General features: G+C 43.3%; 2 protein-coding genes across 3 annotated transcripts; one reads left to right on the forward strand and one right to left on the reverse strand.

Moving 5' to 3' along the window:
* Positions 1-223: 223 nt before the first annotated feature.
* On the forward strand, positions 224-21,876 carry LOC129858023 (transmembrane 9 superfamily member 2-like). 2 transcript variants are annotated; one of them, XM_055926881.1, is made up of 18 exons: positions 224-538; positions 4,174-4,241; positions 4,334-4,427; positions 7,465-7,592; positions 7,860-7,989; positions 8,266-8,393; positions 10,453-10,564; positions 10,705-10,784; positions 11,392-11,497; positions 11,662-11,709; positions 12,127-12,259; positions 12,462-12,581; positions 12,810-12,867; positions 13,060-13,219; positions 13,421-13,572; positions 13,734-13,845; positions 14,135-14,306; positions 20,860-21,876. In XM_055926881.1, the coding sequence occupies exons 1-18, from the start codon at positions 404-406 to the stop codon at positions 20,925-20,927; spliced, it is 2,004 nt and encodes a 667-aa protein (XP_055782856.1). In that variant the 5' UTR covers positions 224-403; the 3' UTR covers positions 20,928-21,876. The 2 variants fall into 2 exon arrangements, with proteins under 2 accessions (XP_055782856.1, XP_055782857.1); XM_055926882.1 differs by lacking the exon at positions 11,662-11,709.
* Positions 21,877-22,138: 262 nt separating this feature from the next.
* LOC129858024 (probable G-protein coupled receptor 101) lies at positions 22,139-27,691 on the reverse strand. Its single transcript, XM_055926885.1, has 2 exons — positions 26,974-27,691; positions 22,139-26,316 (listed from the first exon to the last, which is right to left on the reverse strand). The coding sequence occupies exon 2, from the start codon at positions 26,202-26,204 to the stop codon at positions 24,861-24,863; it is 1,344 nt and encodes a 447-aa protein (XP_055782860.1). The 5' UTR covers positions 26,205-26,316; positions 26,974-27,691; the 3' UTR covers positions 22,139-24,860.
* Between the last annotated feature and the right edge of the window lie 274 nt (positions 27,692-27,965).

The following is a 27,965-nucleotide window of genomic DNA, read 5'->3' on the forward strand; positions in this document are numbered from 1 at the left end:
TTAGAAGATGTAACATCTGAGGCGCTACATGGATTAATGAATCGTGCGGTCCCACCCACCCACCCTGTACATTTTCCCTTCCCTGTAGTGGAATTAACTTTTCTAGTGATTTTGTTCTTCACCGCCGTCCAGTTGGAGACGATAATACACGTTCTGCGTGTAGTTCGCCAATAAAACCAAAGAAGAAGAGTCTGAAAAACGACCAATCAAACATATCGCCCCTCCCTCTTCCTCACGACAATCACACAAACGACGTGTTAGACGCTAACTAGCTAGCTATCTAAACTCAACTGGCCGTCTTCGTAGTGGCTGACAAGTTGGCTAGCTAACGTCACTTCTCCTTGCAGAATTAAAAACGAAACTACACATCAGGTGAATTTAAGTTTGCAACAAAACCGGGACAATGAAGACGCGGATAGACATGGATTTTGTACTTGTGTTCACGTTAGTTGCCTTCAGTACTTGTTCAGGATTCTACCTTCCGGGTTTAGCCCCAGTGAGCTTTTGTGAAGACGATAAAGGAGGTGATGATTGTCAGGTAAATTAACACGGATGGTGGTTTTCTTTGAAATATTAATGTTTTCAGATTGAAGTTTATAAATGTTCCATTTGTACTTTATCTCCTTCCTACTGGCTAGCTAGGTGGTTAGTTAGTTGCTAACGTTAGCTACATGCTAACTAGTCAAGTGACACCAGGAGTAAGTTATTATTGTAACTAACGTTAGCTGAGAATTCAACTCCACGATACAATGGAGTTAAGTGGTGATGAGTTGGAAATACTACGGATTGCAGCAGCCCAAAATATAACGCATTTGCACAGGACAAACATAGTTATGTACAACAAGGTATGCATTAAATAATTTACATGTTTACCGTCTCGATGTAAGTTAGTCGGAGGTACACTCGGCCAAAACGCATCGCCGCACAGATGTGGCGTTCTCAGCTATTATTATTACCGGTCATAAGCTAAACTATCAAAACGTTAACGTAACAAGTGGGGGTACGTGCTCACCCCCCTTCCGTACTCCCTGTGCACCCATGACTGCGTGGCCACGCAAGTCGCCAACTCGATCATCAAGTTTGCTTATGACACAGTGCTAGGCCTGATTGCCACCACCAGAGTGGTGCCAGGAAAATAACCTCTCCCTAAACATCAACCAAATGAAGGTGCTGATGGTGGACTACAGTAGACAGCAAAGAGAGCACGCCCCCATCCACAAAGAGTGCACGCCCCCATGGAGAGTGTCAAACGCCTCAAGTTCCTCAGCGTGCACATCACTTACAACCTGAAATGTTCCCTTCACACAGACAGCGTGGTGAAGGTGCAACAGCTCCTCTTCATCCTCAGAAGGCTGAAGAAATATGGCTTGGCCCTTAAGACCCTCATGAACTTCTACAGATGCACCATTGAGGGCATCCTGTTGGACTGTATCACCGCCTGGCATGGCAATTGCACCGCCCACAACTACAAGGCTCTCCAGAGGGTGGCGCGGTCACACATCACCGGGGGCACACTGCCTGCCCTTTAGGACATCTACAGCACTCAGTGTCACAGGAAGGTCAAGAAAATCATCAAGGACCTCAGCCACCCGAGCCACGGCCTGTTCATCCCGCTACCATCTAGGAGATGGTGCAGTTGCATCAAAGCTGGGACAGAGAGACTGAGAAACAGCTTCAATCTCCAGGCCATCAGACAGTCACCACTAGCCGGCCTCTGCCCAGTAGCCTGCCCTGAACCTCAGTCACTTTTCTAGCCGGCTAACACCCGGTACTCTACCCTGCTGCCCTTTGTACATAGTAATAACACTGGTGACTTTAATAGTTTTTACATGCCGGTTTAACCACTTTATATGTATTTACTGTATTCTAGTCATGGCTCATCCTATATAACTACTGCTGTACACGCCTTTTCTATTCATATATCTTTACACACCACAGTATGTACTGTGTATGTATGTATGTGTGTGTGTATATATATGTATATATATAACACACACACACACACACACACACACACACACACACACACACACACACACACACACACACACACACAGTCGGGAGAACAAGTATTTGATACACTGCCGATTTTGCAGGTTTTCCTACATACAAAGCATGTAGAGGTCTGTAATTTTTATCATAGGTACACTTCAACTGTGAGAGACGGAATCTAAAAAATCCCAAATCACATTGTATGATTTTTAAGTAATTAATTTGCATGACATAAGTATTTGATACATCAGAAAAGCATAACTTAATATTTGGTACAGAAACCTTTGTTTGCAATTACAGAGATCACACGTTTCCTGTACTTCTTGACCAGGTTTGCACACACTGCAGCAGGGATTTTGGCCCACTCCTCCATACAGACCTTCTCCAGATCCTTCAGGTTTCGGGGCTGTCGCTGGGCAATACGGACTTTCAGCTCCCTCCAAAGATTTTCTATTGGGTTCAGGTCTGGAGACTGGCTAGGCCACTCCAGGACCTTGAGATGCTTCTTACGGAGCCACTCCTTAGTTGCCCTGGCTGTGTGTTTCGGGTCGTTGTCATGCTGGAAGACCCAGCCACGACCCATCTTCAATGCTCTTACTGAGGGAAGGAGGTTGTTGGCCAAGATCTCGCGATACATGGCCCCATCCATCCTCCCCTCAATACGGTGCAGTCGTCCTGTCCCCTTTGCAGAAAAGCATCCCCAAAGAATGATGATTCCACCTCCATGCTTCACGATTGGGATGGTGTTCTTGGGGTTGTACTCATCCTTCTTCTTCCTCCAAACACGGCGAGTGGAGTTTAGATCAAAAAGCTCTATTTTTGTCTCATCAGACATGACCTTCTCCCATTCCTCCTCTGGATCATCCAGATGGTCATTTGCAAACTTCAGACGGGCCTGGACATGCGCTGGCTTGAGCAGGGGAACCTTGCATGCGCTGCAGGATTTTAATCCATGACGGCATAGTGTGTTACTAATGGTTTTCTCACCACGAGGTGAGATCTTGCATGGAGCCCCAGACTGAGGGTGATTGACCGTCATCTTGAACTTCTTCCATTTTCTAATAATTGCGCCAACAGTTGTTGCCTTCTCACCAAGATGCTTGCCTATTGTCCTGTAGCCCATCCCAGCCTTGTGCAGGTCTACAATTTTAGCCCTGATGTCCTTACACAGCTCTCTGGTCTTGGCCATTGTGGAGAAGTGGGATTCTGTTTGATTGAGTGTGTGGACAGGTGCTTTTTATACAGGTAACGCGTTCAAACAGGTGCAGTTAATACAGGTAATGAGTGGAGAACAGGAGGGCTTCTTAAAGAAAAACTAACAGGTCTGTGAGAGCTGAAATTCTTACTGGTTGGTAGGTGATCAAATACTTATGTCATGCAATAAAATGCAAATTAATTACTTAAAAATCATACAATGTGATTTTCTGGATTTTTGTTTTAGATTCCGTCTCTCACAGTTGAAGTGTAACTATGAAAAAATTAGACCTCTACATGCTTTGTAAGTAGGAAACACTGCCGATTTTGCAGGTTATCAAATACTTGTTCTCCCCACTGTATATATATTCCGGTCCCTGACGTTGCTCGTTCTGACATTTTGTTGTTTTTATGAATTGTGTCTTTTTATTGCTCGGTATTACTGCCCCGTTGGAACTAAACACAAGCGTTTCACTTCACCTGCAATAACATCTGTGTACATGACCAATATACTTTGATTTCCTTATTTGAAGTGGGCTATATGATATTTGACTATGTCCCAATTATTGTTCACTAGTTAGAGAACTAGACTTGATTTTTAGTTTGCCAAGATCATTAACTCGTTAGCTAGCAGCTTATGCCCCACGGCTGGCTGCTCAGTGGCTGGCTGTCTAGCTAGAAAAACATGAGTCATGCAATGCCTATCTTTTCATAAGGTTGACGAACAAGTCTGTTCAGATTGGTAATCCGTGCCTGGTTGTAAGTAAGTTACACTATAGCTAACTAGCAGAGTTTGTAGCTAGAATAATGTTTGGAAAACATATTGTAATTTCTTTAAGTAGAAATGTTAGGCCCCTGTGTGTGTAATGATACAGATTGAAATGACTAGAAACAATACCAATACTGACAACCCAATAATTATCCATGTCTTCCCTTGTCATTGTACTGTTGCATGCCTATATACAGACCCTCTCTCCTTCCTTACAGACTCTCATCCAGCTATTTGTGAATCGCTTGGACTCAGTAGAATCAGTTCTGCCCTATGAATATGATGTGTAAGTAGTTGCTCTGACTGGCACATACGTCTTTACTTTACCTTATTTTTGCTGGATCATTGCGCATTCATTGTTATCTCTTTTTTTCACAGCTTTGACTTCTGCAAAGATGATAACGAGAGGAGACCGTCTGAGAACCTGGGCCAGGTGCTATTTGGCGAGAGAATTGAGACATCACCATACAAGGTGGAACTCAATCATCATATATCTTCCTTGGGGGGGGGGGGTAGTAGATCACCTTTAAATATTGCAGTAATATTTTGGGTTCTATTAATTATTTGAATAAGTTCTAATCCCTGCTTGATTGAAGTCAACTAACAGCACCTCCCGAGTGACGCAGCGGTCTAAAACACTGCATCGCTGTGCTTGAGGCGTCACTACAGACCTGGGTTCGATCTCCCAGTCACAGCCGGCCGTGACTGGGAGACGCATGAGGTGGTGCACAATTGCCCCAGCGCCGTCCGGGTTAGGGGAGGGTTTAGCCGGCCGGGATTTCATTCCCATCGCGCTCTGGCAACTCCTCATGGAGGGCCGGGTGCCTGCAAGCTGATTTCTGTCGCCAGCTGGACGGCGTTTCCTCTGTCACACTGGTGCGGATGGCTTCCGGGTTAATCGAGCAGTGTGTCAAGAAGCAGTGCGACTTGGCAGGGTTGTGTTTCGGAGGACGCATGGCTCTCGACCTTCGCCTCTCCCGAGTCCGTAGGGGAGTTGCAGCAATGGGGAGAAAATGTGGTTAAAACCTTTTCTCAATAGGGGGTGCTGTTTGCACTTTGTAATAATTTCGTTCCCAAATTAAACTGCCTCGTACTCAATTCTTGCTCGTACAATATGCATATTATTATTACTATTGGATAGAAAACACTCTCTAGTTTCTAAAACTGTTTGTATTATATCTGTGAGTAAAACAGAACTGGAGTTGGAGCAATTTTCCTATGAGGATGTGAGAATGCAGAAATCTGCAGGCTGTTCTGAGGTCCCTTTTATTAATTTGCCTGTCTTCTATTGGTTGAGATGCACTGCATACGCCTTCCCCTGGATGTCAGCGAATAGTGAGAATTGAAATGGTGTTGCTAGGCAGATCTAAGAGCTTATAAATGGGCTGGCAACGTGGGGTCCTTCCTTTCTTCTCTTCGCCATGACGCAAAAAAGACCTCTGGATGTCGTTCTAGAAAGCTCCCGTTATAGCCCTTAGATATATCCGGCTCTGTTTTTATTCGATATAGGTATTAAAGACATCACAATGGTGTTATTTTAAACCGAGTTATATCAGTTTATAGCGATTTTCGGATATTTATCAGTGCTGCGTTATAGTGAGTTGGACACGTCTTTGCCACATGGCTAATGTTTACTGCTAATTCCAACGTTGAAGGCGACAATCTACAACCGAGCAACGATTCTTTTGGAAAAAGGACAACTTGCCCAGGATTCTGATGGGAGCTCATCAAAAAGTAAGAACTATTTATGATGTTAATTCGTTGTTCTGTTGAAAAATGCAAAACTCATATTCCGCCATTAATTTCGGTGCGGTCTCGCTTTAACGCACGCTGTATTTCGTAGTAACGTTAATTTTAAAAATCTAACACAGCGATTGCATTAAGAACTAATGTATCTTTCATTTGCTGTCCAACCTGTATTTTTTAGTCAAGTTTAGGATTAGTTACTGATTAGATTAGGTGCCTCTCCCAAGATTTCTCCCGACATATTGTTGGCAACTTGGCTACTTTTCTCATTGTATAAACACGATTTGTGCTGCTAAATATGCACATTTTCGAATAAACTCTATATGTATTGTGTAATATGATATTATAGGACTGTCATCGGAAGAAGTTTGAGAAGGTTAGTGAAAAAATTAATATCTTTTGCTGGTTTATTTGTTATCGCTATTGTTGGGCTGAATCAATGCTGTTGTGTGGTTGGCTATTGTAGTAAGCTAATATAATGCTATATTGTGTTTTCGCTGTAAAACACTTAAAAAATCTGAAATATTGGCTGGATTCACAAGATCTTTGTCTTTCATTTGCTGTACACTGTGTATTTTTCAGAAATGATTTATGATGAGTATTTAGGTAATACACGATGGTCTCTGTAGTTATTCTAGTTGCTTTGGTGAGAGTTGTGATGGTGGCTGCAATGGTAAACTATGATTTATACCTGAAATATGCACATTTTTCTAACAAAACATATGCTATACAATAAATATGTTATCAGACTGTCATCTGATGAAGTTGTTTCTTGGTTAGTGGCTATTTATATCTTTATTTGGTCGAAATTGTGATAGCTACCTATGCAGGAAAAAAATGGTGGGGGAAAAAAGTTGTCTTTTGCTATCGTGGTTAGCTAATAGATTTACATATTGTGTCTTCCCTGTAAAACAACAATCAGAAATTATTGCTGGATTCACAAGATGTGTATCTTTCATCTGGTGTCTTGGACTTGTGATTTAATGATATTTAGACGCTAGTATTTACTTGTGATGCTATGCTAGTCAGCTTTTTTACTGATGGGGGTGCTCCCGGATCCGGCATTGTGATGAAGTAGAAGTTAAAATAATACTTACAGCAATACTGCTACTTGGAGCTATTTTCGCTCACATGTATGGTACGTGTAGTTAATTAATTAGGCTACACATATATTCCTAATTTCCTCTTTCTGCAATTGCTGTAATACCACCCACAGGCAGCCAATCAACCATTTCATTCTAATCTTATCTCCATTGTGCCGATGTCCACAGATTAACCCATCTTTCCCAGTATTATACAATTTTGCTATTTCCTTCTACAATACGAAGGATGTATTGCAAAAGGAAATGGCAAAATGGTATAATACTTTGACAGCGATGTCATAGGAGGACCTTGAACCTCCCTATTTGTAACATTTCTACTGATAGTGCACTAAAAATAAACAATTTACCTAAGAGTATAATGATATTTCCCATCATTGATTTGTGGTTTTTCAGATCCCCTAACAATGCAGTTTGCAGGTCCATCTGCAAACAGCGACTCTTCCTTGCAGGTTTCATTCATAGTCTGATCTACCACTGGGCTTTAATTACCCTAAAGGTCCTCTGGGCTCAGCTTTCAGGTATTGGATTGCATTGTTTTGTGTTGCTAAATCACTCCTGGAAAGACCGGTTATTCACGCTATCTTGTCTGCCCTGTTCTTCCTGTTATACCCAGTAGTTCTTATAAAGTTTTTTTTTTTCTCTCCTCCATTTTTCCCTCAGTTCTCATTCAAAAAAGATGTGAAATGCCATGAATTGTGCACCAAAGCCTATGTGAAGGGCAAACCTGAGGATAAGAACATGCTGGACTTCCTCAAGAGAGGAATGCAGTTGAACTACCAGCACCATTGGTGAGCTAATCTTTCTCATGAATAGGTTGAGATAATTGTACATAATTTTACAGATACCGTTCCACTTACCCCCCAAGCATAGTAGAGCCTCTTAGCATGACACTAATCCTATACCACGGGTAACACTGTGTTTTTGCACAGCCTTTGGTTAGACAGATGGATGAACAGGAGACAGATTTGTTTAAACTAAAAACCCTGCAAGTGATCCCCCCCCCCCGTGTATTTAGAGTATTTTAATTGGATTTAACCAAATGTGTGTGTGTTCAGGATTGTTGACAACATGCCAGTCACCTGGTGCTATGATGTGGAAGACAGCCAGAAATACTGCAATCCTGGATTCCCCATTGGCTGCCTCGTCACTGCCGATGGCCGGGCTAAAGATGCCTGTGTCATCAATGTGAGCCATACTGTTACGTTGTCTCACATACAGGATGGTTGCCCAATATCAATCTGATAACGCCAGATATTTGAAGCTATGGCAATTGTAGTTCAAGCCAGGCTGTGTTGTGTTATAGTAATATAATAACACCATCATACGTTTAGACCTTGACTGAGACATGCTGTTTTTTTGAATAGCTCTAATGATGACCTGTTTTGTACGTGGTTGTGTTTAGTATAAGTATGCACTATGGAATCTGGCGGTAATTGACTGGCATCTTTATCACCTTTTCAGTCGGAGTTCAACAAGAAGAATACGTTTTACGTCTTCAACCATGTGGCCATCAAAATCACCTACCACAATGGGGAGGGGGAGGGGTGGAGAGGAGCTCGTCTGGTGGCTGCCACACTGGAGCCCAAGAGGTAAGAACTTCAGAAAGACCCAGACAGAGGAAATCAGGTGTGTGTGTAAGCATATGTATTCATTTTTCAATAGCAGCTCTTGAACTTATTGTCTCCGACGCTTCCTTAGGTGTTTATGAATATGCACTGTCCTATATTCATTTTAAAACTGTTTGCCACACGTTTGTTTGATTTGATTGTTGATCAGTGTCATTTCCACATTTCACAAGAGGAGGCCGAAACACCTACCCCCCCCACTGCTGTATCTGGCAGGTCTAAATTCACCATGCATTATTAGGTAAATTAATTGGCAGTTCTATTGTTATGGTGTGATTTCAAAATGTCCAAACCTAATTATACAATCCATTAAACCATATTTATGAATATGTTTGATTGAATGAACAGTTTTAGCAATCGTCCGTATACCCAAGCAGAGTTTCATATGAAGCACTGAAAGCACCCTCCTTTTATAATACTTTTTGAAGGGTTTTGTGTTGTAGCTGGTTATAAACACAACGCATTAGGTTACAACAGTGCCGGACTCAAATCATTGGAATGCCCCCACCCCACGGCCCAATTAGAAATGTATACCAGTCCGTATGGTGGTCCCGCCAGCGTGAAGAGGAAAAGAAAGGGTCAGAGCCGGGGGGCTGGACTCTTAAATATATGGTATCCATGATTCGGCTATGCATACTGTAGGCCTGTAGTATGGACTGGAATTGTGTGCCTCTTTCAAACCATGAAGCTGGGAGAGAACACACAACAATGATGGTTCCTTGATTTGCGTAGGACATGGCTTTTAATAGGCTAAGCATAGTAACCGTACTTCAATAGATGAATGCGGCTGTCAACTGAGCCGCAAATTCACAAGCAAATATTTGCCTCTAAAAAGGAAACCGCTATCATGTGCAGTGCGCATTAGAATGGCGTTTTCCGCTAGGCCTACTTGCATTATGGAACATTTGCGCGTATTGCCATGTGTGCATTGCTGCGCTTAGCCTTTGTTGCGAAGAAATAATAATGTATCAACATTTTAACAAGCACAATGTTTTGTCTTGTATCGTTTTTTTAACTTTTGGGATTTGCAGGAGTTGTATGAACTTTGGATCTATCATCCCAGAATTGTCCTAGAGTCTGTTTTTGACATATAAAAAAACAAATAATAATTGTAATGCCCTTAATTTCGAGCCCTGGCTAGGCATACTTGTCAACTGCAATGTTGCATATTTTAGAACAACAGGACACTTATATAGGCCTAAGGAAAACATTTTACAGATGTTGTAAGCCTATTCAAATCATTTAAAGTAAAATATGCAGTATTAAAAACTTGGATATGGCACCAATCTGTCAAGTATGCCAGGTTATAACAGTAGGCTATAACCACTTGTTATAACCTCTTGATCAATCGATTCAAATGGGTATTTCAAGACAATGGACTGGTGCCCACAAAGGTAAGACATCTAGGCCATTTAAATATCAACCTTGAACAGGATTATCTTTTTTCATGGAACTGATAGACTGTGACCACGTGCGCACAATTTTTTTTTTTCAAGCGAGGATATTCGAATGATGGGCCGTTTTTAAAACGCTGCAGCTGCAATTTTAAAAAACGATATATTATTTAGTCTACATAAAAAATTTAAAAAATAGGTGACCCCCGGAACTACCGGCTGTAGAACTAGCCATAATACGCAGTGACCGATGGAGATTAATGTACATTTATCATTCAGATATATTAGCCCTATTACTGGAGCATATAAAGGCTATGCTACAGCAAATGTACCTGTCACTGAGCTGATAAGATGATTCGTGCTTTATGAACTACGCTCCATCCACACTGAGATGTGGGATTAAGGATATGCTTTGGGAACACCCATGCGCTCTGGTGATTTGGCTCGTGATTTTTCTAGTGTCAAAGTAGGGCAAACTGACGAGAATATCAGATTCTTCAGGAGAATTCCAACCTACGGCCTCAAACACACACCGACATGCTCTGAATTTAATTCAAATATAAGCGACAGTACTTAACTCTTCCGCTTGCCCAGATATAAGTGGATTTTTATATTTGTTTGATTGACAGTATCAAAACTGCTGATGCTGAAAAACCGACATGTGAAGGCCTTCCTATGGAGGTTCCTGTAGAGTTTGACAGCGACTTGAAGATCACATACACCTACTCTGTCACCTTCGAGGTATGTTAGACCAATAGAACGATTAACCACAAAAATGATTTGTTTTGCACATGTAAGTACACCATTTTTGAATTTGTGTGGTCCTCAGCATAGTTCATTGAAGTATTCTCTTTTACGAATAATACTTTCTTCATTCACAGGAAAACAATGACATCAAGTGGGCCTCCAGATGGGATTACATTTTGGTCTCAATGCCTCACACCAACATCCAGTGGTTCAGGTCTGTTAGGTCTCTCAAGACAGCCCTCATAAGAGACTTTTTATTATTATTATTATTTTTAATTAGGCAAGTCAGTTAAGAACACATTTTTATTTACAATGACGGCCTACCCCGGCCAAATCTTACAGTAGAGAAAATGTCTAACAGGACTTTCCTGAGAAAGCCCTTATATCCTAATAGGCAGACACATGCTCTGTAAACACCAGCCTGAGAAGCTTGTAGGAAGTCAAAACAAAAGGTAGTGACTTTGTTTGCTGCTAATATATCAGTGTTTCACAAAATACAATAATAATCAGTAAGTCCTCTGTCCTTGTACCTCCAGTCTGACGTCAATCACTATCAATAGATATCAGTTTAATCCATAACATACAGCATCAAGTTTAGTGACCATCAACCCACATCTTAAATGTCACAAACAGAACACTGGAACTCGTGTCTAACAGAAACTCCAAATATGCTAAACATTGTGTTGATCGCTCTAAATGGGATAGGAACTTTAGTCATGTTAAATATTCCCATTCCAGTGCTGTTATACAGTAGATTACATTATGGTGCTCATCTGCTGCTGTTAGTCATGTTAATGGTGTATGACTTGTGTTCTTTCCAGCATTATGAACTCTCTGGTTATTGTGCTCTTCCTGTCTGGCATGGTGGCTATGATAATGCTGAGGACTCTGCACAAGGACATCGCCAGGTATAACCAGGTGGACCAGGTAAACCAGATTATTCAATTGTATTCTATTGTACACAAATGAATCCATCAAGAGTGAATGGGTGAGTCGGACATAGCAGAGGATTTGTCTGCCAAAAGTTAATGTGTGTTCTGTTTCTTACCGACCCACAAGAATGAAACCCTTGTAACATTTCACATTCACAGGGAGACTTGATAAAGGTTCCATCACCACAAGGAAAATCCATATCCTATGTAAGCTTATCGAAAGCCATTTGAGCACAAACTGGGGATTGGTGTTGTGATTTCTGGGAGCTGTCTCTTGAGGCGTCATAAAACTTCAAACTTTTTAAAATGTGGTGTAGTGCAGGCCATCATTTTACAGCCGCCAAGTCATTTGAGTAAAAAAACAAAAAAAGATTCCATCATTGTTTGTCTGCTTTTCGGCTAAGCTGAGAGTTCATGTCTACACCATATTTTACAGCCATTGGCTAATGTGGTAACGTCATGTGTCTTGATGTGTTTTTTGCTGCACTGTGTTAGACAAGCTGGAAGATAGGCTAATGACTCAGTCTTGGTGATTTGGCTGATCCGCAACAAAGCAATTTATATGTGCATAACTTTGACCGTTCTCTTGGTTCTGATTGGTTGTCATTCACTCTAACCCAATAGGAGGATGCCCAGGAGGAGTCTGGGTGGAAGCAGGTGCACGGGGATGTGTTCCGGCCTCCAAGGAAGGGCATGCTGCTTTCTGTGTTCCTCGGCCAGGGAACCCAGATCTTCATCATGACCTTCATCACCCTCTGTAAGTAACTCTTCCTCAGATACTCAGATAAGCAATGTAAACTCGCAATGCATTACAGCGTCTTCAGAATAGTTTTTCTTTGATGTAATAGTTATTACAGTTATAGTTATATTATTACCGTCTCTTATTTTACTTGAGTAATAGTGTTTGTATAACTGTAGTATGAGTATTATGTGTAGTGATGTAGGTTTGTCTCCTCTAGTCCTGGCCTGCTTGGGGTTCCTGTCTCCAGCTAACCGAGGGGCTCTGATGACCTGTTCTGTGGTGCTGTGGGTTCTGCTCGGGACCCCTGCAGGATACGTGTCGTCACGCCTCTACAAGAGTAAGCCTCATTTACACACACATCAGCGTACCACACGTGAATGGACAAATTTGAGATTTGAGTTTTAGAAAGGTACGATATAAATGCAAAGCCAGATCATTGTCAGTTCAGGACCATGACATTCCATCCAACATTTCAGTTAGATATGTATTTCTGTTCTGCCTGAACAGTCTCTCTATTCTGTATGCCCTGCTTATAACTTGCACCCTTATTTTCCTGTGTCCTCAGCTTTCGGTGGTGAGAAATGGAAGACCAATGTCCTGTTGACAGCACTGTTGTGTCCAGGGTAGGTCGGCTGTTCTCATTTGTAAAAATGTAATGTAACTAGGCAAGTCAGTTAAGAACAAATTCTTATTTACAATGACGGCCTCATACTGTAGCGTCCAAAGCTGCATTCATTTGACACACTCTCCTCCTTACCAGGGAGATATGTACAGACGCTTCACGTCTCTCCTTTCTTTCTCTCGCTTCCCCCCAGGATTGTATTTGCAGACTTCTTCCTGATGAACTTGATCCTGTGGGTGGAGGGATCGTCGGCTGCCATCCCCTTCGGCACGCTAGTGGCTATCTTAGCTCTGTGGTTTGGCATCTCCGTGCCCCTCACCTTCGTCGGCGCCTATTTCGGCTTCAAGAAACCTGTGAGTCCAAAATCCCCCCCCTCTGTCCATGTAATCTCAATTACAAAACGCATCTTAGATCAGCAGTCCTACTTTAAGATGGATTATTACTACGGACCATGATATTTTGTCCATGTTAATACCCAGCCCTTGTTTTGTTTTTTCGTACAACTTTCCATGTCTTGGTGAGTTATCACACCTCTGTCTTGCTCCATTTTACAGGCCATTGAGCAGCCAGTGAGAACCAACCAGATCCCCAGACAGATCCCAGAACAGTCCTTCTTCACCAAGCCTGTCCCCGGCATCGTCATGGGGGGCATCCTGCCCTTCGGCTGCATCTTCATCCAGCTCTTCTTCATCCTCAACAGCATCTGGTAGGGGGGAAAAAACAGTAATACAATTGTGTGTCTGTCATCTGTATGACCATCTGTCTGTGTCTTTCTGGTTGAAGCAACTCACCTGCTTAGCTGGGAGTCTTGTTTGGCTGATGTAATAAAGTTAAAAATAAATAAATAAATGTAATCTTCTGTTCCAGGTCTCACCAGATGTACTACATGTTTGGTTTCCTCTTCCTGGTCTTCATCATCCTCCTCATCACCTGCTCTGAGGCCACCATCCTGCTGTGCTACTTCCACTTGTGTGCAGAGGTGAGAGGAAACTACTGTTCACGAGTCTTTCTCTCAGAGTAATGGTCTACTGAAACGTTTAGGTGTTAAGTTACTGAAATGTGGACTGTGGTGTACTACGAAATAACATTACAAACATTTTCCAGGGTAGAGTTTCCTGGGACTTCCCAGTGGGCGAAATGGGTGGAAATGACATCACAATGACTTAATTTCGACTGCTGGCTTACTACTTACGTAATGATGATGTATTCGACTGTTTACAGTCAGACTGTCACTGTCTGTAGCCTAACCTACGTCCTGTTTCCTGTAGGACTATCACTGGTGGTGGCGCGCCTTCCTGACCAGCGGCTTCACGGCGGTCTACCTGTTCGTCTACGCCGTCCACTACTTCTTCTCCAAGCTGCAGATCGTAGGAGCCGCCAGCACCATCCTCTACTTCGGCTACACCTCTATCATGGTGCTCATATTCTTCCTCTTCACAGGTGAGTGAACTGGGAACACTGCGCAAGCCAGGTTTTGATTGGGATACTAAAACAGGTTGGCGTCACCTCAATGAAACATTTACCTTGTGTAATTTGCTAAGACCCGTCCTATTGTTTGTTCACGGACTATGGTTAAGAGGCATTAACTTGCCCATCCTTCAATGCCAAGTACTTCGGTGTCAAGTGTGCTGCTGCTTGCAGTTTTATGAATGACAGTGACGGGTCGTCTGTAGTAGCTATCTGTGTGTTCACAGAATTCGATAGTAATCGGCGTGTTCTCTGTCCCGGTACCTCCAGTCTGGCATCATTCACTATCAACAGATGAGAACAGTCCATCCAACATCCAGCTCCAAGTTTAGTGACCATCAACCTGAAATCTAGAGGCGTCACAAACAGAACACTGTAAAACATGTGTATAACAGAAAGGGTCAAATGTTTAAATATGCTGAATGTGTTAATTACTCTAAACTGAATATGAGCTTTATTGATCTTACGTTTCTGCATGGGGAATGGGAATTGGTTCGTTTCTGAAGAATCCCAGTAGGTTAATGTCAGAAGGGACAGCTCGGCCCATTCCTGTACACATTTACTTAGGATGCAGGAACTCGTATCCTGTTCCAGTGACGGCATAAACCTAGGAATGCACTAGTGTTGCGACACTTTTGTTGGTTCAACCCCCCCCCCCTTGTGACAGGTGTCACACCTCTGGTTTTACTGGCAGTCCAGCTCATAGGAGGAGCCTCAGAGGGAGAAGGGTTTTACTGGCAGTCCAGCTCATAGGAGGAGCCTCAGAGGGAGAAGGAGGGAACATCCTCAGCGAATTTCAGAAACATTTTAAATAGTGAGACATTTAAAGTGATCCTTTTTAGAGAACTATACTAAACTTTCAGCATGAGCTGACATGTTGTCCACCCAATCAAAGGAACAGAGAATGAATCTAGTACTGAAAGCATAAGCTACAGCTAGCATGTGGTGATTTAGTTGACAGTTTAACAAATTCATTTCTTAAATGGAGGGGCTAGCTATATTTGTATTTTTTCTTCCAGTTACTTAGCTAATGAATGCAGCTAGTTTAGCCTACTCAAATAGGGATGCTATCTATGTTAGCTAGCTGGCTATTGCTATCAAACACTGGAACTCTTCCAAGTCAAGGTAAGCTTTTGGTTTTATTAATTTATTGCCACTGGGGCCCCTTGGTGTAACTGCTCTAGTAGTTATGTTGACTATGACATTGGCTAATATGGGGAAAACGATGTAGGCTGTGTGTAGAGGCTAATAGTTATGATATGAAGGTTTGGCTTGGACGTTTCTTTTTTTTTTTGCCTGGTCAGGCAGCTGTGTTGTGTCCACCATTGTTCCTGTGCCCAAGAAAGCATAGGTAGCGGAACTAAATGTAACATTCACTTCTGTCATCATGAAGTGCTTTGAGAGACTAGTCAAGGGTCATATCAACTCTACCTTACCGGACACCCTAGACCCACTTCAATTTGCTTACCAGCCCCAATAGATCCACAGACGATGCCATCGCACTGTATTCCGCCCTATCCCATCTGGACGAGAGGAATACCTATGTAAGAATGCTGTTCATTGACTATAGCTCAGCATTCAACACCATAGTACCCTCCAAGCTCATCATTAAGCTCAGGGTCCAGGGTCTGAACCTCGCCCTGTGCAACTGGGTCCTGGACTTTCTGACGGGCCATCCCCAAGTGGTGAAGGTAGGAAACAACACCGCCACTTCATTGATCCTCAACACAGGGGCCCCACAAGGGTGCATGCTCAGCCCCCTCCTGTACTCCCTTTTCACCCATGACAGCGTGGCCACGCAAGCATCCAACTTAATCATCAAGCTTGCAGACAACTCAACAGTAGTAGGCCTGATTGCCAATAATGACGAGACAGCCCACAGGGAGGAGGTGAGGGCCCTGGGAGAGTGGTGGCAGGAAAATAACCTCTCGCTCAAAGTCAACAGAACAAAGGAGCTGATTGTGGACTTCAGAAAACAGCAGAGGGAGCACCCCCCTATCCACTAAAACCCTCACCGACTTTTACAGATGCACAATTGAGAGCATCCTGTCGGGCTGTATCACCGCCTGGTACGGCAACTGCACCGCTCGCAACCGCAGGGCTCTCCAGAGGGTGGTGAGGTCTGCCCAAAGCATCACCGGGGGCAAACTACCTGCTCTCCAGGACACCTACAGCACCCAGTGTCACAGGAAGGCCAAAAAGATCATCAAGGACATCAATCACCTTAGTCACGGCCTGTTCACCCCGCTATCATCCAGAAGGCGAGGTCAGTACAGGTGCATCAAAGCTGGGACCGAGAAGCTGTTTTTCAGCCTCTATCTCAAGACCTTCAGACTGTTAAATAGCCATCACTAGCCGGCTTTCACCCGGTTTACTTAACCCTGCACCATAGAGGCTCCTGCCCTATATACGTAGACTTGGAATCACTGGCCACTTTAGTATGTATCAATTTATATATTTCTTAATTCCATTCTTTTCTAGATGTGTGTATTGTTGTGAACTGTTAAATACTACTGCACTGTTGGAGCTAGGAACACAAGCATTTCGCTACACCCGCAATAACATCTGCTAAATATGTGTATGTGACCAATACAATTTCATTTGTGCACTGAAGTCCACAAATGATGGGGAAATGTGACAGGAGGAGAGCGCGTAGATGCGAGAAGGAATTATACAACGATCAAAGGGATCATGCTGTTTGTATGTGGCTGCTATGAAAGTGAACTGTGATCAGGGGTGTATTAATTCCATCGATTCTGTTAAACATTTATTAAATGGAAGCAAACTGAATGAAAAGGGGATAAACATACCTGAATTTGTGCAATAGAAACGCTTGTTTGCAACTGTTGGGCTAATGATTACACCCTAGATCAGCTAGATGCAGGCAATAGTGTGCAAGGCGGTATTGTGTCACTGTAACCTTGATCACTAAACATTTTTTCTATCGACCTGTGCACCTACATTGTAAACTTTTCATAGGCTAGGTTGTAGCAACCTCATGATGGGTATAGGGAAATTGAGTATCATGTAGTAGCCTAAATCTATCAATGTTACATTGAACTGGGTGAATGGAATATGAATGACAGTCATCCAATATGCTGTAATAGAAATGAGGCCATGGTACAGCTACACTGTGCTAAATGTAAACTTTTTAGACTTTTACTGCAGATGTCTCCGATTTACAGCAATGTCTTAAAGATGTCTTTGTTGATGCTGGAGTGGATCCTTGAAACAGACTATATAAAGGCAATTTTTATGCTTGATCATAATGTTAAAGGAATAGTGTGCAGTTAGCTTGTAGTATAAATGTGGTCATTTATACTGCAGAGAAACAGACCAGTGTTATGAATCGGTTATATTTAGTGACTTTGCCTCTTCCTGGTTCATGTGCCAAGTCTGGCACTGAGCAGCTCATTCATATGCTGAGAGGAGGTGACATGACAAGGCTGCCCTCTGTCAGGTCTAGAAAGGCCAGACTGACTGCCAGACTGACTGTTCTACACAGTAAACCCCTCTCACTCAACTGTATGGGGGGGGGGAAACTGGTCAGAGGAGTGTTGGCGTAACAGCACTCAGCCTTGCTCTCTGGCCACCTCTCCATGTTCCTGCTCATGCATTATACAGTGCATTCGGAAAGTATTCAGTTCCCTTGACTTTTTCCCCCTCATCAATCTACACACACTACCCCATAATGACAAAGCAAAAACTGTTTTTTAGAAATGTTTGCAAATGTATTAAAAATAGAAAATAAATCCAATTTACGTAGGTATTCAGACCCTTTACTCAGTACTCTGTTGAAGCACCTTAGGCAGTGATTACAGCCTCGTCGTCTTGGGTATGACGCAACAAGCTTGGCACATCTGTATTTGGGGAGTTTCTCCCATTCTTCTCTGCAGATCCTCTCAAGCTCTGTCAGGTTGGATGGGGAGCGTCGCTGCACAGCTATTTTCAGGTCTCTCCAGAGATGTTAGATCAGGTTCAAGTCCGGGCTCTGGCTGGGACACTCAAGGAGATTCAGTGACTTGTCCCGAAGCCACTCCTGCATTGTCTTGGCTGTGTGCTTAGGGTTGTTGGAATGTGAACCTTCGCCCCAGTCTGAGGTCCTGAGCGCTCTGAAGCAGGTTTTCATCAACAATCTCTCTGTACTTTAATCCGGTCATCTTTCCCTTGATCCTGACTAGTCTCCCAGTCCATGCCGCTGAAAAACATCCCCACAGCATGATGCTGCCACCACCATGCTTCACCGTAGGGATGGTGCCAGGTTTTCTCCAGACGTGACACTTGGCATTCAGGCCATAGAGTCCAATCTTGGTTTCATCAGGCCAGATAATCTTGTTTCTCGTGGTCTAAGAATCCTTTAGGTGCCTTTTTGGCAAACTCCAAGCGGGCTACCCATGTGCCTTTTATCGAGGAGTGGCTTCCGTCTGGCCACTCTACCATAAAGGCCTGATTTGGTGGAGCGCTGCAGAGATGGTTGTCCATCTGGAATGTCTCTGAATGTCCTTGAGTTGCCCGGACTTGAACCCGATCTAACATCTCTGGAGAGACCTGAATTTCTGTGCAGCGACACTGCCCATCCAACTTATGTAAATGTGATATTTCCATATTTTATTTTATAGATTTGTAACATTTTCTAAAAACCCTGTTTTTGCTTTGTTATTATGGGATATTTTGTGTGGATTGTTTCTCCCCCCCTCCACAATTTAATCAATGTAAGAATAAGGCTGTAACAAAATGTGAGAATTAAAGGAGTCTGAATACTTTCCGAACACACAGTATATGCACATATAGTGTTCATCAGACCTGATTCAATACATGTTAGCCAAGATCAACAGGCCCTCCCCTGGTCTCCTCAGTGAGACATTTGACTGGACTTTAGCTATTATCAGCACTGTTAAAGTGGAGCACACATCTCTTTTTTTTTTTAGGTCATCGGCAAACAAGTAACAGACGTATTAGGCATTGCTGCTTGTAGTACTTGATCTGTGGTTAACCATCCTAAAGGTATTCGTTTTACAGATGGCGACTTTCGTCTCCTAGAAAATCGATGTGGGGCAGCGCCCAATTTACCAGTTGCCATGGATTCTATTAGATGCACCAGCATCCCTGACTACGGCTGTTATGGCAACTTCCCCGCGCTGGCACTCAAAATATATTGCTGTGTACCATGAGGAGAGCAATGTGGGCGTTTACTTCGTATCCACACACAACAATGCTGTGATGAACAGAGCTGCCTCCCTCTGTCCTTACTGTGGTGTGGAACAGTTAGAAATGGACAAAGGGTTGACATGGTAACAGCGCTCTTTGGCGCCTTCTGGCCTTGTCTTACACACCCACACACATATGTGACATAGGACACCATGTAAGGAAAGTCGATACAAAACTACTACTGAAGCCATTAGTTTTTTCCCATAGTTGGCCTGTGGTTTTATGATGACATCCTCATAGAAACTTGGCATTTTAAGGCCAAATAAGTAGCCTGTATTGCTGGAGCAGTGTCAGACCCTATCTTTAGACTGGGATAATCAGTATTGGAAAGGGCTGGCAGAAGATCATCGCTACCCAAAATAAATCCAATAAAAAGATCTTCATTCTCCCGGCCGCTCAGGATCTTCATCTGAATAATCCTAATCTGCCCTATTTCTAATTGCCTTTTTAAGAAAAGACGTTTCTTATTTCTTTCCTTTTCACTTCCTCTAAACTTTGATCAAAACTAAAGCCGGGAGTTTCTTGTACGGCCCCCATTGAGCCGTCAGATACAGGCTTTGAGTTTGACGAATTCTTCGTCTCCTGGGATTTTGCCCAATTAACATTTTATCTACTGGCTTCTCTCCAGAGAGGAGCTCAAACAAACTGAGCTATCTCTTGATTTCTTTCTGCCAAACGGAATGCTGGTTGGTGCCTACTGCCTTGGCAGACTTGTGGCTTCATCTTCTTTTTTTCCAGCCACCTCTTTCAATCGGAATTGATCAGCCTTTTAAAGGAGGAAAATTTGGTGGCGCTGAGTGGGATAGCAAGCCGGGCGGCTATAAGATGTGACGCCAGGGTTATTTTGGGAGCGTATGCTCCTGAAGTGCCACGCCCTGAGCTCTTTCATTAGTTTTGTGTTTTTATTCATTCGTTTCTGGTCCCCTCCTCCCCGCGCTCCACGGGGCCTGCGTCTCACTGCTAAAATCATCCCTGTGTAGATGAAACCGCATCCCGTTCAAAAGCCACACGCACCCTACCTCTCTGCCTTACCCAGGCGTTTCAATAGGCTGATGTGGGTTCTTGCAAGATTACAAATTCAATGTTTTTTTTTTTCAAGTTCAGTGTCCTAACGTGACCCTTTCTTGCGAGGGCAGTGTGCAAATATATGTATGTATGAGTGTCTGTACGAGACGTGTACATTGCACATTACCCATGTCAGACGCATTGTATGTATTATGTTGCGTGTCATGTATACTGTGTAATTTGTATACAGCAGTAATGTGTGTCTAAAGACAATTTTCCCCTCTAGAAATTCATCCCTGTCCTTTCTTCTCAGGTACCATTGGCTTCTTTGCCTGCTTCTGGTTTGTAAATAAAATCTACAGTGTGGTCAAGGTGGACTAAAGGAAGGAGGCCCGGACTCCCTGCTCTCCCAGTGCAGTGCTTTTACAGTGGACCGTTATGAGGAAAGGAAGCCCTTTGAATACACTCTGACTTGAAACCATCACATATCTCAGAAAAGACCTGAAGAGGGCCTTCCTTTGTTTAAGCTCGGAAACTTAATATGTTGCTGTCATTGTTTTTGCTTTTACTGTCTGCTTAAGATTAAGTGACGCTTGATTTGACTTGCACCGTGATCCTCCAGGTTAGTTCCAAATATCTAATTGAACGGGCGACTACATAGGGGTGGGTGGTGAAGGATGAGCCGAAATGCTTTTATTTTCCGTTTCTAATGTAAATCAAATACGTACTTTATTTTGCTTTTATATTCTCAGAACCCCAAACGTCTATTCACGTGTTTTGTTTTTCACCAACTCTGCTGTAATAAGAATATATAAATGTTGATACTTAAAAAATGTGACCTAATATGGAACTGTCCTTTTAAAAATGTTTTATATCTGTTTGGACAGGTGAAGATGGGGGCTATAGAATCCTAACCATTAATGGCCTGTATTATAGTTTACTGTATAAATGACCTTGCCATGATAGAATCTATTTGTTCTCTTATTTTTATGGCTATATTTTGGTTTATGAAAATAAGAATAAATAGCAACCGTGGTTATGAAGCACGTGATATATTAATTTGCTATTACAGTGGAAATGTAAGCCCACGCTTATGACTCATCGACATTATATTATATATATATACATTTTTTTGGTTTGTAATATCTCACATGGCACAGGAGAAAGCAAGTTGGTAGTTGACGCAAATTTATTACAGTATTTCTTATTAGGTAACTTACTGTAACTAATGTGTATAAAACTACTGCGTTTTTTTTCTTTTTAGCAGTGGAGTCATCGCCTAAGGTGATAATGTTTTTACAAATAATAAATACATTTGATTCATTGGAAAGAGCTACTGCATTTTCACTTCCTGTATACTCTCAGATGGAACTTGGTGACGTCATTTGAACATTTCCCCACCTTTTTAAAGTGGCAACCCGGGATTGGTACATACAATTTTTTTGTCTTAAATTAATGATATACAGGCATTGATTCTTGAAGAATATAACACTTTACCAAAACAAGTGACTGGGTTGCCTTTTTGTTTTTCAAATGCCGGATTGCCTCTTTAAAGGAAAAGCATCCCTCTTACTGACATTGCATTGAAGGAGTTTTGTTCAGCGTTGTTAACTCACATTTTATTAATTTTTATAAATGAACACATCCTCGGACCATGTTGAAAATTATGAACAATAAAAAAAGCACAATAGAAATCCTCACATCTCTAGGACTGCATATAAAACATGTTATTTACTTTAGTTTCACTATGACATATTCAACAGGAAACATATCACACAGTACTTTTTACAATCGTGTCTATTGTCAACTATCTCTCCGAGTCAACTACCTTTTAAACAAAATAGCTGAAAACTGAGATTCTCAGTACTCGAGTCCATTTCACTCATACGTAACACTTCAGCCTCTCAACATGCATACAGATTACACTTGCTGAAGGACTTCCACTCAGAACAGAGAAGAACCAATGCTGAAAAGAACTACTGTAACTACAACATCAGCACCATGCTCCAGTTTGGTAACCAACAGGTCTGTGATGAGCTTGCTTTAGATTGAACAATTTCACTTGAGGTACTATGAAAACCAACCGTTATGGTTCCTCAAGACCATGGACAGAGACTGATCTCTACATGAACTGTACATTCATCATGGCTTTGAGCAATACATTTCCAAATCAATATGCACACATTTGTATGAGTTATGTACATTTTACTGTATTGAATATTTTAACCAATATTTTGAGGTCTCAACATGAATAAAATCCCTAGTAATGGTTTACAGTACATTGCAACCTGTTTCATATTGACGGATACTTAATGCTCTATGCTCTGATAAAGTAACAACAATACTGATATGGTATACTAATACTACCTATGCTTTACAGAAGCTGCAAAGTGGACAAATATGGAGTCAGTGGAGCCCTACCATGACGCATGGCCGCATTCAGGCAAGATGTGGATTTTGTTAGTGCTCTCAGCCGGCCTCCTTTGAACCTCTGAGATGAGAGAGACAAACTGGCTAAGGCAAACATGAACAGTGTACCTCTCAGAAGGTTGCCTAGAGCAGTTCCCTTGGTAGTGGAGGGGAACAGTCAATGAGACACTGCACAGCTCAGTAACAAGAGGTGCTTTGAAAGGGAACCAGACGGTACAGGGGGCAGAGAGAGTGCTGTTCACAGGCTCAAGAGGCTTCAAGGACATGCATGGGCACTCCACAGTCCCCATAACACCCTGAGTTTATTGGCAACACTGGCAGGCTGCTTAATCTTACTGAGTAATGGGGCACAGGGATAATCAGAGATAATCTTACTGAGTAATGGGGCACAGAGATAATCGTACTGAGTAATGGTGCACAGGGATAATCTTACTGAGAAATGGGGCACAGAGATCATCTTACTGAGTAATGGGGCACAAGGATAATCTTATTGAGTAATGGGGCACAGAGATCATTTTACTGAGTAATGGGGCACAGGGATACTCTTACCGAGTAATGCGGCACAGGGATAATCTTACTGAGTAAGGGGGCACAGAGATAATCTTACTGAGTAAGGGGGCACAGAGATAAATGGGGATAGTAGATGAGATTCTGGAAATGCAGAAGGACAGCTGTGCATATGATAGGTAGCTAGTTGTGATAATTCTAGTGCTAAACTAGTGAACCCGATTCACGAATGACATGAATCAAGGTCATTTTGTCCCTCTCAGCCATCTCTTCCTTGACATCATGTGTTATATTATACAGTACAGTTACAACATTATTGCACTACAGGCAGGGTGAGTAGTAATACTCCTCACAGGAGACAAACATAATAAACTGTCACCATGAGGAGTTTGTGTTGTGTAACAACAGAACAGTCAAATACATTTGCGGCATGTTCTTTCAATTTGATATGATAATACTGATCTGTTTCGTGGATGCTTGACAGAGATTTTTCTCTGAGGGTAGAAAACACTCAAAATAACGCATCAACCATAACTGAACAATAGGAGAACTAACAATGGCTTTTCACGGAAAACACTGCCGGACAGGTCTCATTGTGACGTGTAATGGAAACGGCAGATATAGGAGACATTTTCTTAAGATCGACAACATTTTTATCCATTCAACAGGGATGGAGTTTTCTTTTGTCAAACTTTCTTTATTGCAACAAATGATGATAGAAACTGTGTTTTTCGGAAAAATGTATTGCCGAATAATGTATTTTGAATGTACGCGGGGCACGTTATGTCAACACTTACTATGAAGCTCCACTCCACATTTTAATTCTAAATGCCTACTGCCTGCTAAATCAATGTTTTAACCATAAAAAGTATCTTTCTTTGCAGGATCTTTGTCCTGACTTTCAAGAATGGCTGAATTGCTTCACATAGATTTTCTGGTTGGCTGGATGCAAGTTTCACCACCCAATTATTCTAGGCTGTCGACAATTTATTAATGCGCAATTTGCCTAAACGAAAAACTTCAACCACTTAATTTTTATTCGACACTATAGGTTTTTTCGAAAACGTGTTTTATTAGGTGTGACGTCATTACGTACAGCTGTTTTTATCGACATAAATTTGTTTTAAATGGAAACTCACAGTAGCAGGTATTTGACGAATCTATCATCTATGCGAACTTTCTAAACGTTAACAAAAAAAATTACTGGACAAGTTCATGGAAACATAGCTATTGTCAGAATGGGAAACCCTGTAGACCAAAGGCAAATTTGCTCAAGTTTAGCCATGCTGAATAACCATGTCTTCACTGGAGGGGAAAACTGCCACACAAAAAACAGTTCAACCCATCTCCCAGGCTGTTTTGCTGTAGACCTGTCTACTACGTGGAGGTGTGGACGGCGAGCTCTCTCTCAGAGCTCAGGCTGGTGGAGGTGGTGTCTTTGCGGCTGTCCCTGGACCTCCTATCCATGGTGGAGGAGGTAGCCTCCGTGGTGGTGCCCTCCTCCCAGGTGCGGAGGGGGCAGACGCGGGCAGCCAGGCTGGGCAGATGGGGCTGCGTGGATCGTCCGTCGGTCACGGTGAAGCAGCTGTCCTGTGCGGAGGTGTGGCAGAGAAGGCCCTGCCTGCAGAGCGGACCACACAGTAGGGCCAGAAACTCCTTCCTCACACTGCGGTGCATGTAGCCGTAGATGTACGGGTGAAGGCAGCACTGCAAAAAGAAGAGGACCAGGGCTAGGGAGGCTAGCCATGGAGGCACAGCAGCACTGAAGCGAATGGACATTGTGTTGAGAACACTGTAAGGTCCCATGCTCAGGATGTACGATGCCATGATGACAAACACCACCCGGGCTGCCTTGCAGTGGTAGTGGAAACGTCTGTGCCTGCCCCGGATGGGGTACCCCCCGGCCGAGAAGGAGTCCAAGGGTGGGGGTGGCTGTTGGGGCTGGCACTGGGGGCTACCGGTGCAGGGGGCCTGGGGGTCCGGAGGCTGGTTAGGCTGGGACTTAGAGTGGGTCTGGATGGGGTGCACCAGGGCGTTCTGCCTCCTCGCTGCCCTGAACACCATCCAGTAACAGCCCAGCATGATGAGCACAGGCAGCCAGAAGGAGAACGTGGCAACCAGGGCTGAGTAGGACAGGCTAGAGGACCACACCACAGAACACACGTTATGCCTGCGGTCAAAGTCTATGGCCCCCCAGCCGTAGAGAGGTGGCGTGCTCTGGAGCAGGCTGAGCACCCAGGTGCAGGCGATGAGGTTGGTGCCCAGATGAGGGGTCATACGGGTGGGGTAGGACAGTGGGTGGATGATAGCCAGATAACGGTCCACCGACACCACGATGATGGTGTTGACCCCGGCAAAGGCAAACAGGTGCATGAGCACCACCAGGGCCTGGCAGAGGCGGGCGTCCAGGGGCCACATGCCGGGCATGGTGGCAGCGATGGCGAAGGGCATGACCAGCACAGTCTGGAGCAGGTCTGCCAGGAGGAGGTTGAGCACGAAGCGGTTGGCCACGTGGAGGAGCTGAGGCTTCCTCTGGAACACCAACAACACCACCACGTTACCAAACAGAGACACACACACGATGGCTGAGATCAGCACCATCTTCACTACGCTGTTGGCCACCGACGGCCAATCTGTGGGGCCAGGAAGACCAGAGGAACCAGGGTCCCAGGGCACAGTGCTGGAGTTACTGCCCACACTGGGCGCCTCGGAAGTGGGCATGCTGAGGCTGGTGGGGTGGGGGAGACAGCATGTGTGGCTGTAGCTCCGACAGGGTCCGCAATTTGCACCCGACGTCTCACAGGTCCTTTTTATCTGTCAGTCGAATTTCCATCTTGAAGGAGAGGATGACAGAGAAGAGAAAAGCACAAGCTCAAACGGGTTTGTCTGCTTTTTTTATCATAACATGTCACACTAATTCTAAAGGACTACACTGTTGAGGCGGATTCATTTCACTCTGAATTCATTCATTTAGCTGCAAGACCAACACATACAGTGGCTTGTGAAAGTATTCACCCCCCTTGGCATTTTTCCTATTTTGTTGCCTTACAACCTGGAATTAAATATGATTTTTGGGGGGGTTGTATCATTTGTTTTATGGCAATTGTTCTTTGTAACAGCTGCATTAGACATGTAAGGAGAGTATCACAATGAGCTTGTCCAGGCATTTTATAATCTGTCAACAGAAACCTGTGCCTGTTTGAGACCCAATCACCAGACACATTAGGCTACTGTTCTCACAGACCAAAATTTCACGAGACACAGTATTATAACATACCCCACTTTAAATGCAAATAAATATATATTTTAAACATAGGCGAATTGAAATGAAGAAGGAAAATGATTCAAACAACCGCCTCCGAATTTCCATTGTTCCTTGCTCACTGATGTCCCCATACAATCAATTGTAGACATGCAATTGATTTTGTATCTTGTGCTCTTCATTGTTTCCAAACAGCAACACAAATATCACTGAGCATATACGTTTTACCTTGAAATGGCCATCTGTACTTTGTTATGTAGCGGGTTCTGTTGAGATGCTGAAGGCTGCGGTGTTTTGGTCGGTGATGATGCTCCGTTCTCCTCAGCACCAGATCGCTGGTTCCCCCATTGATACGGTTCGATTGTCATTGCTTCGCCGCGCTCCCATTTTAGTCAGTCACTGCTGTATCGTCAATGTCAGCAGCCTCCCCACGGCTTGTCATCACTCACTCAGCGGGGCATCTTATTTTCACAAGCATATAACCTCCACTGCTCTTTACTGTCAATTTTCATGACAGATCAAACATAACGGACTAGAAATACTGCGCTTACCCATTGATAGTGGGTTAGCCCTATACACAGTCGATTCGAGCTTGTCATAAAACAACGACACCTGCCTTGTGAGACTGATAGCTGCTCATCTGTAATCAGCTACATTAGCCCCTTTTCTCTTTGTGCAAAATGCAAAGGCTTTTTGGTTAACCCCTGCATGGTTAACTCCCCCCCTGCATTCATATTTCAATCCTGATTTAGATCGATGTACACTACATTACCAAAAGTATATGGACACCTGCTCATCAAACCTCTCATTCCAAAATCATGGGAATTAATATGGAGTTGGTCTTCCCTTTGCTATAACAGCCTCCACTCTTCTGGGAAGGCTTTCCACTACATGTTGAAAAATTGCTGTGGGGACTTGCTTCCATTCAGCAACAAGAGCATTAGTTAGGCCTGGCACGCAGTCGCCGTTCCAATTAATCTCAAATGGGTTCAAGAGGTTGTTGAGTTCAGGGCTCTGTGCAGGCCAGTCAAGTTCTTCCATACTGATCTCGACAAACCATTTCTGTATGGACCTCGCTTTGTGCACGGGTGCATTGTCATACTGAAACAGGAAAGGGCCTTCCCCAAACTGTTGCCACAAAGCTGTAAGCACAGAATCGTCTAGAATATCGTTGTGTGGTGTAGCGTTAAGATTTCCCTTCACAGGAACTAAGGGGCCTA

The sequence above is a fragment of the Salvelinus fontinalis genome, chromosome 6 (genome assembly GCF_029448725.1).
Source record: "Salvelinus fontinalis isolate EN_2023a chromosome 6, ASM2944872v1, whole genome shotgun sequence".
NCBI lineage: Eukaryota > Metazoa > Chordata > Actinopteri > Salmoniformes > Salmonidae > Salvelinus > Salvelinus fontinalis.